The 14126-nt window shown below is 41.3% G+C and overlaps 1 protein-coding gene across 5 annotated transcripts in view; it reads right to left on the bottom strand.

Annotated features, from left to right (window-relative positions):
- Positions 1-259: 259 nt before the first annotated feature.
- Positions 260-14126, bottom strand: part of REPS2 (RALBP1 associated Eps domain containing 2) — an 88059-nt gene continuing 74192 nt past the window's right edge. For 4 of the 5 annotated variants that reach the window (XM_065741377.1, XM_065741379.1, XM_065741378.1 and 1 more), the window contains exons 15-18: positions 6159-6242; positions 3645-3790; positions 1707-1812; positions 260-382 (exon numbers count right to left, since the gene is read on the bottom strand). In XM_065741377.1, coding sequence (XP_065597449.1) covers positions 314-382; positions 1707-1812; positions 3645-3790; positions 6159-6242 — 405 coding nt within the window. In that variant the 3' untranslated portion in view covers positions 260-313. The remainder of the gene's footprint in view (positions 383-1706; positions 1813-3644; positions 3791-6158; positions 6243-14126) is intronic. The other variant, XM_065741381.1, reaches the window with a different exon arrangement.

The raw sequence follows: 14126 nt of genomic DNA, 5'->3' as shown, positions 1-14126 counted from the left end.
GACGTTGCAAGAATATGTATAAATCAGGAATTCTTGGCATAAATAAAATACTCTCATTTGTTTCAGTGGCAAACTGCACTTATACATTAGGCTGGGAAGAGGGAGGGCAGAGGGCAGAGCACCTGCCCGGATCCATCTGACAGTTTGGTATTTGCTTTCTGTACCTTCTCCATCTGCAGGGAGAAGCAGGTGCAGCAGGGTGCGGAGGCAAGCTGGTGCACCCCACTGCGGCCACCTCAGCAGAGTACACTGTGCCACGGCGGTTGCAAGGCCGTTGGTGCACGTGCTCTGCTGCTGCACAGTGTGCTGGAGGTCACAAGACAGTTACAGGGCGTAGCTGCTCCAGCTGTGTTTCCAAGGCGATTCGTTCCTTGTGGACTTCCTGGAGGATGAAGAGAAACATGCTGTCACTTTTTCGGCTCTTGCACATAACCCCACACCCATGAAGAGCAGCGTGGCAAATTGCTGGTGCCAAACAGAGGCCCAGGGCTCCGCTGTTCCAGAAATTCTCCTTGCTGTCCCAAAACAGCACACCACTAGCACACAACCACCCCCAGCAGCCTGCTGCCTCCTCTTTGTTGCAGGGCAATGTGGAGATTCAACTGCGTGACCACGGACAGAAGCAGTCACCCACCAACCAGCAGAACAGCTTGGGATGATGCAGCAAAGTGGCCAGGATTTGGCACTTTGGCACTGCACCTGGCTCTCGCAGATGTTCTGTCAAAGATCTGGGCTGACTCCCAGGTGAGTGCAGGTGCTGCTGGTACCTCACAGTGCCCCTCTGCCTCAGGGTGAGCTGAAGGAGCCTGAGGCATGCCACAACGTCTGCTGCTCCCCACAAAAACAGCAAGGCCCTGCTTTAGCTGAAAGTTTCCTGGCAGTAATAAGACTTGATGGGCAAGTTCTCTGCTCTTGTGTCAACTTGGAGCAAATCTGTCTGCCTTTCCACACTTCTACAGGTAATATATGTAATACACAGGTAACAGCACAGGACCGTTTTGTGAATTTAAGCACACTGAAGATAGCCTATGGAAGAAAATAAAGACTACAGATAAACCCGGTCAAGTAAGTTAAAAAGTTATGTTAATACTGAATACAGAATCAGACTTATATCTTGACTGGAGAACAAATGTAAGTGGGGGTCCCTTGGATTTTCCAGACAAGTGTGTTCATAATGTGCAAGGAAAAAAAAAATAGCTGCAGCAGATATAAAGCTGAAGTTGGTAGTACCTTTGGACTGAGGGAACAATAAAAACCAGAACTGATATTTATTAAAGCACCCCCTTGGGAACATGTTACAAGACAAGCCAGCAGGTGCTACAAACAACCAGTACTACACGTTCCCATAAAGAGCATTGTTTAACCAGTCCATGTACAACAAATGTGTGACTCCAGGAGACAGCAATGAAGGAAAACTGATCAGATGACAAGAGAGCTACACCTATGCTGAGTGATACCATCACACTACCCAGACTTTTCAGAAAGACAAGGTACATCCTTCAGTCTTCCTCTAGCTGCCAATGGAGCTGTATGCACCATAGGTTGTAACTTTCCCTAGAATGCCTAATTCTACCCACACATACAGTATAGTTATTCTCTTCCTGAAAGTTAGGAAGTAACACAGTAGATTTCATCTGAAAGGATGAAGAAGATCCACACAACCAATCGCAGGGAGCTCTGTCACTGATTTTCAATGCATTCCTTACCTTCAGCTGCTGCTGGAGCTCACTGTTTAACCTGGCGAGCACAGCATTGGCTTCTTTGTTTTTTCGTATAGCAGTCTGAATAGCCCTTTTCTGCTTGGAAGACTGTCTGCCAGACAGATAAATAGAAAACACTTCAATTAACAGCCCCAACAACAGTGGCTGATGCCAGAAGGCCAGCCATCCATTCTGTGTGTCCACACACTATACACACCAGACTATGCTTCAAAGGCAAGTACAAACTACACATTTAAGTAAAGAAAAATGTAACCCCAAAATGAGATGGCTGAATCAGGTGGACTACCTGTAAGTAAAATGGTCACATCTGCTCATTATTTATTTATTTATTTATTTATTTATTTCCCCCCAAAGTAGTTATTTCCATCAAAACCACCTGGTGTCACAAACAGATACAGGTAGGTGACTTACAGACTTGCCTCATTTCTTTTGCTGCTTAAATAAAGGATTCCTCACCTATTATCATTATAACTCTACAGCTCATGGTGACCAGTTTGGAGGAAACTGCTGTCAGGCAGATACGTATAAACAGAGACAGTTCAGTACATAAAGGCCAACCTATTCTAAGAGATGGGGGTAGTGACAGGAAAAAGGAATGAAAATATAGAAAACAGTGGCTTGAATATCCAAGCCCTATTCCAAATAGGTTATGTTAATCATTTACATAAGGCAGCAAAAGTTATTCAGTGACATATTTAATCTAAAACAGATATCCAATTTAAATATGGTCCATAGTGGTATGCTATCCTCATTAGCTCATTCTCTTAACAGAGCTGATGGCACTGATCTTTACAACAGCCTCTTTTGCAGCACAGTCTGGTCTTCATGCTATTATCTTCTAGTGAACCATCACTTTTCTGCTTCATTATTTTGCTTCAAACTGCTCTCCATGGGCTATAAAGTTAATACCAAAAGGAAAAAAAAAAACACCACAAAAAAAACACACCACCAACAATCCACAAAGATATATCTCCATGATTATTTTAACTTTTAAGGAAAGTGGTTGACAAGAAAGGACTAAGTTGAGACATTAACAAATGCTATTATTTGTCTTTGAATCACTACGGAATTTGCACTCCCAAAGGGCAAAACAGTGCATCCTAGGAGTCTTTATCATTTCTTCTAATCTCCATCTATGAAACACAGATTCGGTCAGTTCACAAATGGTTTGCCAAGAACTACTCAACTGACTTGGGCAGTTCTGTTTAGCTTTAGATTTAATCAGATGTCTTTGCAAGGTTTTGGGTGAAGGTAGGCAAGACAGTTTCTGTTGAGTGAGATGTATAGACCCAAAAGGAATTCAAATGCCTCCACTTACCATTTGTACTGCCCCTTCTATACTGCTATTAAATACATACATAATGCGATCCTACAAGTTTTGTTGCTAACAGCTTCAACCTGTTTTTATAAGTTATAAGCAAACAACACGTGCTAGGTTTGGCAATTACAGGATTATCACACGTAGTCTACAGCTCATTTTTAACCCTCCTTGCAAGGAAGAAATGTCACAAGGCTACGCCTGACATCAAACATTTAGTACCTCAGTTTCCTGAGCACTGAATTAGTTCTACCTGTCCAAGTGAATGATCGAAATTCCAGAAGATTTGTGCAAGGTAAAAACATACACTCACAAAGCTAAAAGGAGTTGTGTTAGTGATGCTGGTAGAACAGCAAGGTTTGCTCTTCAGATGTGCCTAACAGATGCAGAGGTAGGACAAATCAGGACCTTCTGAAGAAACCTACCAACTTACAGTCATCACAGCCTTAGTCTGCATTGGAGTGGCCAGGTGAAGATTTTAGAAACCTGTATCTTGTGAAGTATTCTCAAAGCCAGAACTATAAAGTACAAAATCATGCAAAGAGCAAACCCTGCCACACCAGATCTGATGGTGCAATTAGGCATGCGCGGTACAGCTTGTTTACTTTTGGACTGGGAGGTGAGGCTTTGCTGCCGGCAAGGAAGAAGTCACGTTTACGGTGGGAGAAAGCTCGGGGGTCTCCAGCCCCTGCACCTCTGTCCGGAGCTTCCTGCGGGCTGGTTTGGAGGGTGGCTGAGCAAGAACAACCTCCTGCAAGAGAAAAGCACAGCAAAGTTAAGTCAAAAGTATGTGTTCTGTCACCAGGCTGGGACAGAGATTACTGACATCTGGCCTAAGGGTTCATAATTTAAAATGGTACAGGGCTTAATCTAAATTCGGTAATAGCTTCTCGGGTTTGTGACTTTGTTCAAAGGAACAATAACTCCTATGACCCCTTAATGAATGAAGCAATTACGCTAGCATTTCATCTTCATCTGGATGACAGGCTCTTCAGAGTCAGATTTTATTTGGGAAAGGGATAGAAGGGGCATGACTGTATACACTAGCCCCTAGTTGGCCCCAAATCATTGTGACTGAAGCAAGATTTATTTTTAATTGCTCTCAGTCAATAGAAACCAATCATCAATCATTTGCATCTCAACTCCTACCTCAGTCCTTCATCCCCTGGCATGCATTCTCTCCCTTCTTCTCCCCTACTCTCTTACATTAAGCACCACTAAAAAGAGCTTAGGAAGACGTATAAAATCATCCATGCAAAATCGATATGTTGGAAGTGTAGAAGTCCAGTTATTTCTCTTCATAAGTTACATAGTAGAGAGAGTCCAGTTTGCAGGTAAAACAAAAAGCTTTAGATTTTTATGCCGTTAAGTGGTAAGAAATGTTTTCATTCCTTTAAGTTGTCATCCTTTTTTTTTTTTTTTTTCATTGGGAAGTGGGTTAAATGCTTTATAGCTGCTTTTATGCTGAAATATAAATATGCACCTTTTAGAGCATTTAATTACTAGATCTCTCCTACAAGCAATATAACTTTTACTGCTCTATTTCACGAATGAAAAAGCTTAGACTCAAAAAAAAGAAGTAATAAGTGATTTGATGAAAGTTACACATTTAATGTCACAATCAACAACAGAGATCAAGTTTTACTATCACTTGCACAGTGTACACTGATGGGCCAGACTATCTTCCTTACAACAGTTTGGCCATTTGTTAATAAAATTGCAATAAAACTAAACAAAGAAGCACACAATGACAATCCTTACAAAAAGAACTGTTGTAAACAGCTTGACTCAGCAGAAGAGACTGCTGTGACTGACAGAGCACCAGAAAAAACAACCATAAGGCCATCAATAATTAGAATCAGAGGAATTAAAATTATTAAAGAAATAAGAATTATAAGGAGAGAAGGAGTTGAGACATTAAGAAAAAAATCAGTTTGGCTATTACTTTAAAAACCATTCTGAATATATGACATCTTTTAATCCAGACATCAGCACATCAGTGCTGCACAGATCTCAGATAACACTGTGCTCTGAAATCCTATGCTTGCACATAGCTCATCATGTATGGCAGGAAAGGAACTTGTGCATGCCTTTAACAGCTATGAACTGGTGGGAATCCAAGTATGCAATCTCAGTCTACCTTAAAACTCCATCATACTACAAAATCCATAGGATTAATCTGTGTTCCATTTCAAGTACAGTACTGGAAGAAATATCCAATACCTAAAAGCAAAAGGGCTCTTCAAGATGAGTCAGCACTGTGCCAATGATGTGCCTTCTGCACCCCACAGCCAGGCGTTGCTCTGTATTTTTGGGAGCTCAGAAAGGAAAAGATGAGCATGAAACAAATGGGGCTAGGATACAAGTAGCATGTGGAGTTAAGACACTGCCTAGGACACTACCTCATCATGCCCAGGAATGGACAGCGGAGCATTCGCCTTCACCTCCCATTACGGAGGAGGTGTGATGATGCTCCCTGGCAAGGTATGTACTAGACACACCACCTGACACAAGTTCTTGATTGGGCTGACCAAAGGTTTGTGGATGCTCCTTGGACGCTGAAGGGGACAGAGAGGGGATGATCTGCCTTTGTCCCCTGTCAAAAATTTGTTCATATAAAATGTGTTCATATAAAAGGATATTAAAAATTGCACACCTTAAGCAAATATTTTGAGCAAATCTCCCCCACCGTATGTACACTTAGGAGCAGGTTCTGACCTCTAGTAAAGAAGTATGTTTACATCAAAACCAAATCCTTAATAACTGGAAGCAAGGAGTGCATCACAGTTCAGAGGAATTACAGTGAGACAGGGGTCAAGTACAATCAAATCTTTTTGTCTCCCCTAAGGCTCCAGAAGCCCCTATTGATTTGAAACAAATGGCAAGCTGACTTTCTTAAAGCACATGCATCGATGTGTATGTACTAAGAGCCTTCCTAATGATTTATCGGAGCTGATGTCACACACCATCCCAGTTCTCTCTAGCGTCTTGACCTCCAGAGAAGGCAAACATGTATAAACGTAACCCTATCCCTCAGTTTAATTGCTTTAAATCTTAAAACAGCTACATTTGTTGATGAAGGCAAATCACTCAACAACAGTACAACACGCAGGTCTCACCTTTTTTGCTGAGCTGTTTTCTTCTGCCTGCGACAGGGGTCTATTCATCTGAGGATGTAATTCAACCTCAGATACTTGCTCTGTCTGTAACAACAAATCAGTCATTGCTACACCCACAAAACAACTAGCAGTCACATACAATAACGTCAATGAAAAGAAACATTATACACGAAAGAAAAGTTACTTTAACAATTCAACAGTAGGGGAAATAGAGTCCTAGGCTGACAGCTGAATGGATGACATATGTCTTTTGTTGACTTCTAATGAAACCATTTTCTTGCATTTTATTGTGCTAGGAAATAAGAGAAAAATTGTTGTGGGTTTGTTCTTTTCTGAGAAAAGTTAGGAACTATAGCTATCTCTAAATATAAATGACCTTGTTCCCAGAATTTCTTCCAGGGCTCTCCCTGAGGCCTAGGTACTCAAATGAAAACACAAGATGAGGGTGGATAAAAGCTAGAAGGACCTTGGTTGCACCCTATCACCTTATCATCTCCCCAAACTGATGAAAATTTACTGGCATAAGCCTCTGTCTTTGAAGCTGGTAGGCCTGGAGTGAGAAAGCATGAATTATACCAAAAATTCCAGTAAAGCTACTGAAAACACAAGCCATAAAAGAAAAAGGCAAATAATCTTCCTTCCTTCCTTCCTTCTTTCTCACGTTTCAAACAGAAACCAAGCTGAACCCTCAAAGCACAAGTCTACACTTCAGCAAACCACAACTCCCTCCCAGCAGCGTGTCTGACACAGATGAACATCAGGAGGGCTAACCCTTGGCAGTGCCCGCCCTGAGATCTTCCAGCACCGTTCGACTGGCTCCAGCAGGACGTGGCACAGCGCATCTGCTATGTGAGGGCATGGCATTTGGAGCTGCCTGTCCCTGGGCGTGCTACAGCAAACGCAGTATAAACAGGGCACGCCTGTTTTCTGTCTAGAAAGCCTCAGCTGGCTTTTGAAGACGGGAAGGCAGGCAGCAGCGGGGAGGCTGAGGGCACTTGGCACTCGCAGGCTGCCTCTTCTCCTCTTTCCCAGCTCCTGTCAAGTCGGAGCCAAGCTGACAGCGGCCCCCAGGCAGGACAGGCAGCCTGCCATCGTGCTCTCTCCTCCAAAAAGACTCATTTCCACCCAGGTGAAAGCTTGTGTTTAGGAAAAAGGAGTTCAAGGCAAACCTCAAACTTTAAAAGGGCTGGGATTTTAGCCAGAAAAATAACCTGTCACACACTGAAGAACCTAATTTGCTGTTGCCAGGAGATTTCTGCTTAGACCCATCAAGTTCTGGAGTGGCCACAAGTTCCACAGTGTTTAACCATAGGTTAAAAAACGACAGAACGTGCAGAATTCGGTGTATTTAAAAATGGAGAATTTTTCTTTTTCATTCCACTTCCATTTCTGTTGTAACAAAAACAATAAGAGCTCAGCAGAAAGCTGCAGGGGAAAAGCAGTTCTGTCAGGTTACTGCCTCTCTTCAACCGCACAGTGTTGAACATGTACACAGAGGAGAGAGATTTGTGATCTTTTTTTTTTTTAAATGCATGTGAAATTCCTCTGGAGATGAGGAAATTTGTCTTGGCTGACAAGATTGCTCTCCCCCTCTTCTAAGTGTGCCACATCTGTAATGTTATCTGATGGCAAAATAAAAATAAACTTACTGTAATTTTCCATTACTATTTGAATATTAGTACCTTAATCTGGATTCCAAATAGTTATTGGATAGCAACATTTCAGTTCTGGAAATCTTTCTTGTGGATTGAAGAGCTCCTTTTATATCTGTTGATTTCTGGTACAAATAGGAGAGTGAAATGGAAAAAGCAATCTTTTTTTCTGTCTACGAAAATCAAAGACCTTTAAAAATGCATTTAATGCAACGTAACATTTCTTTATCAGCAATCTGAATAGCCCATAACCTCGCTGACATCTACGACCACTTCTTATAAATTTGAAAGTAATCAAGGCTCAAAGCACTGCTAACTGCAGTCTGGTAGATCTATGCAGTCTGGTAGAGCTTTCACAAACGATTTGGGGATAGCAAAGCTCAAATACCAAGCAGAGCTACACAATAAAGTTGGCATCAAATCACATCACTTAGACATGTCATTCATTTAGGGGCAGCAAGAGTAAATGTAGTATTTCAGAGTCATGTAGTGTGCATGCTCTCTAAAGTCCTCATGGCATATCTTTGCTGTTGAACATAGTGCAGTGGTAGACATGTGAGAGCCAGCTCTGAAAGACCTTTCTTGGACAGGGGGCACCAGAACCCCCAGCAACCCGTCCAGACAGGTTCCTTCAGGTGCTCATACTCTTATTGGAGTCTCCATCAAACTTGGCACCACAAGTGAGAATGCAGCAATTTATTCTACAGAATGGAAGAGAAAAGAGACCAACACTCTCTAGCTTGTCTGTAGATAAAATGCAATGTTTTCAAGCAATGTAGAAGTAATCAAGTAGACTTGTACTCTACAATGTCAATTGCAAATAAAAAGGAAAATCGAAATTAGAAAAAGACAATGGGCCTGGAGAAAAAGAAAAGAAAAAGGAAAAAGAAAAAAAAAAGGAAAAAGAAAAAGAACCTAATAATGACAGAACACTTGATTTTACAAAAGTGCTTTCATTGTAGAAGAACATTATTTTAAAGTGAAGAAAGTTGAAAAGGGAAGAAAAGGTAAACTGTGTGTTCTGATGGAAAGAAATACAAATAGGAGTGCTGATACAAAAAGGGTGACATTTCCAAATTTCTGACAGTTTGATAACATATTTCTTAATAATACATCGTACATACATATATATATATATACACATGCATTTATTTGACCAGCTGAGTGCTGTGATGCAGTACCTGCAGGCTGAGGCCAGGCCACAGGGCTGGGGAGAGACACTGCACACAGAGCAGCCTGCAAAGCTCAGCAGGCAGCAGGGCAGGGACTGGTTGAAGCAGGCAGATGGTAAAAAGAAATAAATACCTACATTTGAACAAGAAAAAAATAATAATAATAAAAAAGGAGCTAGTTCTGGAGATGCAACCCATCCATGCATAATGAATGAAACTGAGTGACTGCCATGTCCCTAAAGTGCCACCTAGTGGCACGTGGGACAGGTCATTTCTCAGTGCTTTTGCTTGGAGGAGAGCACAATTAATAGCTGGCTGCATCATTCAGATGAGGGCATGCAGCAGGTGCTGACCCCATAAGCCTGAGCTCCTCAGAGTCCATCATTTGCTGGTCACGCAGAAGCTGAGTCCATGCATTAATGATTTGCCTGCAGAGCTCTGAGTTCCCACCTATGTAAAAGTCTTTGCTTCTCAAAATGATGGGCTTCTGACACAAGTGCCCAAGTGTAAAGAATCTGTATGCTGTTGCAGTGGATTGTGTACGAGTGCTGACACCACTTAACCCTGGCAAAAGCCTTTTGTGTAACTGCAACTTGCAGCAACGCAAAGAAGGTCTGCTGATTCAACTAACCCAACCAAGTCCCCCAGGGAAGGCTGAGAGGCTCTACAAATGTTTACAAGATGTACAACAACAAACTGCCTCCCTCCATCACAGCAATGAGAAACTTTTCCTACATCTTGGACATCTCTCACTGTTATATCATGCTGTTTAAAATTCTTCAGTAGTTCTTTGTAAAACTCAAGAACATAAAGTCTTGACTGCCCAGAGAGATTATACTGCTTATGCAATATCCTCTTCCAAAAAAAAAAAAATCAGTTACAATAGTGCAAAAGTACTCAGATGGCAGTGTCTCATTCATGTCCACAGGATGAAGCAAGCTTCTGAAATAGCAAGTACTGGTATGGCCAGTTCCACATCCAGGGTTATAGTAGCTGGGTTAAAAAATCCTGTTCACATGCATTACCAGCAGTGCAAAAGACATTTTCCAGATCAGGCCTGAAAATAACTTGATTTTGGGAAGAAGAGTTAAGTGACCAGAGAAAAAAGCATCAAAGTTTCTTCTGGTGAAGGGTTGATGGTTGGACTAGACTAAGGGTGTCTAACATCTTGGCTTGCCTGCGCCACACTGAATGAAATGTCTTGGGCAGCATATATGTAGGTCACTCCCAAAGCAGTGCCTCCCATTTATTTCTGCAGAAACTACAACAGATACAAAGAGCACAACAGCACTAACTGATAAAGCAAATTCTCAGATACAAAACACTGTTCTTCAGCAGTCACCACCAATGAACAAGAGCCTGCATGTTGTGCTTGTACTAATCTGCACCAGCGGATATGACCCACTGCCACTGCTGCCACTGATGAAAGGCACCACACAAAAATTGATAATTTTTGGCAATCTTGAAACCTGATCTCAAATTTCTGTAACAAAATGGAAAGCATGGTTGCATATTTTTTACTGCTCACAAAACTGTGCTTAGCTAATGAATCAAAATGCATATGCATACAATTATTTGCCATCACTTCAGTTAGCACAGCCCTCGTGCCCATTGCCATGGTTTCATCCCAGACAGCATTAATATTGCACCAGTGTTCAGTTGATGCTGAGCAACAGATGCATGCCTGGTGCTGTGCTGGGCCACTCAGCAGGGCAGAGCTGCCACCATGGGCAGTGGCAGTCACAGTGTGAGCTGTGCTGGGTCTTGGGTTGGATACACTCAGACTAGATGATCTTAGTGATCTCTTCCAACTTTAATCATTCTATGGTTCTTCCAAGACTCCCGAAGAGCTTCCTGTTGCAAAGATCAACATTCAGTTATTAAGAGGTGGTATCTCCTTTTCTCCCACTCATATATTCTCCCATTCTTGCTTTTCTAGGAAGGGCCCTATTCTCCTCATTCTTCCTGTCACAGATAAAATTGGTCAGTAAGTCTCTGCAAAACAGTCAGAGCATAAGAGCAACCTATGGCCAGTACTGAGTATTAGGACAGACAATTCCTCATCATTAGAGAGAGTGTAAGGAACTGTGAATGCTCTGTCTCATGGTCTGATCAATGATGGACTGATGGTGTGACCAGCCAGTCACAGCCTTCTCACTGCTCCACAAGACTATACTTAACAGTAGCTTTCTAAAAGAGCATGCACTTAAGTACTAAGGGCTCTGAAAGCCCCGATGAAAAAATTTCTTAACTGTTTGAGAGTGCATTACTTTACAATTAGTTCTTTGCTTACATTTCCAGGTTTGTTGTTGTTTTTGTTTAGTGATGCTGGATAATATATAGACTTCACACCTATTTCTCAAGGCAGTCCAGTCCATAACTGGTCTTCATGGAGGTTTCATAGTTCTGTTACCTGAGAGCCTTTTTTAAGAGGTAAAATATATAAGTTTGATCATTCCCACAGTTGAGTCCAGCCCACACTTACGCTCCAGGCTAACTTTACACATGGAAATAGCACCATTGTAGTCAATGGCACCACTTGCAGAAATGAAATTATCTCTGTGCATTCACTGGAATAGTCCATAATCGTTATCCATACAGTGTCACTGCTTAGCTTTGCAAAAAAAGCATTAAGAACAGCTTATATGTATGAAAAGGTAGGATACTAAATATGCTTAAAGCTCAGTATATGCCCATTGCAATCTTCTATCATCTCTAAGTAAGTTCATTTAAGAAGTATTTTTCTTCTTTCTAAACATTCACTCTTTTTTTTTCTATTTAGTAACAATTTCTAAGAAGTCAAGATGTCTCAATTCCAGTTTCTGTGAGTCTAGTCTATCCCACACTGAATCATCAATTCCTTTTATTGCTTGTTACAGAAACTGAAAATGATAAGACAGAAAGAAAACCCATAGGGATGCAAATGCAACAAGCTCCCAGGGCCTCAGTGTGCTGCACCTGCTTCCTCGGCACACTGTGCTGCCCTGAAGTCTTGATAAGCTTTTTCTTTCCCTGAGCTATCTGAGGGCTGCCGATAAGGTTTAGGAAAAAGACAGCAAATACAAATAAATTGCTGCAATACTCAGCCCATTCGCAAGGAAAGAATAGGACCCAGATGGAAGCATTAACAACAACCTGTTTCAATACTCCACTTCTACAAAACCAGATGAATGAGAGCTAGGAATAGGTATGTGCATTCCACATGAGATACAGGCACTGCATTCTTGGCTTGCTTTGTTGTTGATTTTACGATAAATGTGAAGCCAAATTCAAAAAGTTATTACAACACATTTTAATTAAGATACTCACTTTTATTCCACCATTCTCCCAGAAATCTATTTAGAAAGGATTTTATGGTAACCGTCAATTACTTCCCCAATTCAATTCTAACTGTGCTAGTTTCTACCATTTCCCAAACCATAATTTATTTTGCTTAGCAATTTTAGATTTAATATATAATTTTCATGGCAGAAGAGGATAATCCATTTGTATTATATTAGAGTGGCAGATGGCGAAGTCTTTCATGGTATGGAAGACTTTCAGTTTTATTATAGTTACAGGCTTCTTCAGTACCTAATGCACTGATTATACAATATAAGTTAATCTGCAGCCAAAACAGTGGAGACAATCAAAAACCCCCACCATTTTCTTGCACAGTGATTGTAAAATGCAAGCTAAAAAGAGTACTCCTTTGGTTCAATGTAACATGTCTGCTTGGGAGAGTACCATCATGTGTACAAATAGTGGACTGCCAAAAGCAAAATCCTTTTTTTCTTTTTTCCATAACAAAGAAGTTCCCCATCATAAAGGTCCAGATGTCTTGCCAGCAGGACACATTCCTCACATCATTTTACACAGTAAGAAGGCACCTCACTCGGCTGCACATTCTCTTCAAACAGCCCTGTAAAAGAGCTCAGCAAACTCTCTCTTATCCTCTAAGCAACTCAGGCCTTACCCAGTTGTCAAAGACATAGGCTGCACAAGGCAACCAGGGGACCAGCAAGTGTGGGCTGTTTTGGTCAAAGTGGGGGAAAAAATTACAATATCCAAGGGGGACTTAGCCATATCAGTCTGTCAGGATCTCCAAATTTAATTAGTCAAAACTAGCTCCTAGCACAGTCAGCATGTGGCCATCCCACTCAGGGGACCAGGAGCTCTCAGCAGGAGCCCTTCCTTCCCCACCTCTTCAACTCAGCACTACAGATGAACATGGGCATGCTTAATTTGCTGTTACAGATGTTTCTTGAACAGGATCCCAGTTTTCACTTGCAATTCATGATGACGGATGGCCAAAAGGCTTCAAGGAATTAAAAGTATCAAGTAACATTCTGAGAGTAGAACATTCAATAATTTAAAAATAAGAATATCTTAGCTTTCCAACAAAGCCAGGTGCCTGTAACTGGGAAGGGTGACCCACCTATCATCCCTCACAGCATTATGTTTCCATGATTTCACCAAATCAATAGTAACTAATGCCAACGATGACCACTAAGTTGACAGCTTAACTCTGAGCTCATATAACATAGTGAGATTTTAATCTTTAGAGCTTCAAGGTACTCGGGATGCTTCACAACTGGATTATGTCAAGAGCTGCCTACCTACTCCAACTTCACTAGAACACTGCCTTAGTCTGTGATTTTTGTTAGCGCCCATCGAAACTGCCAGCATGGAACTGGTGGGAAAAGCAGGTTCCAAGGTCTCCAGAAAAGAAAAGTCCAGCATAAATCAGAGCTAATTTGCAAAACCAACAGGTTTAAAATGTAGGCTCTGGGAAAATGAGACCAAGAACGTGGTTTTTTTTCAGCCAAGATACATAGTGTTTTCTTCCAGTCCCACAGCTTTCAAATCCCCTTATGCTGTACCAGCAGGATACCATACTATAGGACAGGAAGATACTAAAATAGAGTAACTTAAATAAAGACAATGCTGTAGATAGTGAGTTATGTTGGAAAAAATCCTGAAGTTTTACTTCTCTTCAATTTTCATCCATAATTCCTATTCACATAAATATGTCACTAAATCTTCCATAGTAAGCAACAGCAGTAAATGGCTTCTGTATGCTTAAAAGCCAAAAGTAATAAACTTCATTTTGTTTTCCACTAAAAAATAATAATAACAGAGGGTTAAGTGATATGTGCATACAG

Source organism: Cyrtonyx montezumae, unplaced genomic scaffold (genome assembly GCF_038088225.1).
Source record: "Cyrtonyx montezumae isolate F1298 unplaced genomic scaffold, pur_monq_1.0 scaffold_3, whole genome shotgun sequence".
NCBI classification, from domain to species: domain Eukaryota; kingdom Metazoa; phylum Chordata; class Aves; order Galliformes; family Odontophoridae; genus Cyrtonyx; species Cyrtonyx montezumae.
The sequence above is the reverse complement of the archived record's forward strand: the minus strand, read 5'-3'. Positions and strand labels throughout refer to the sequence as shown.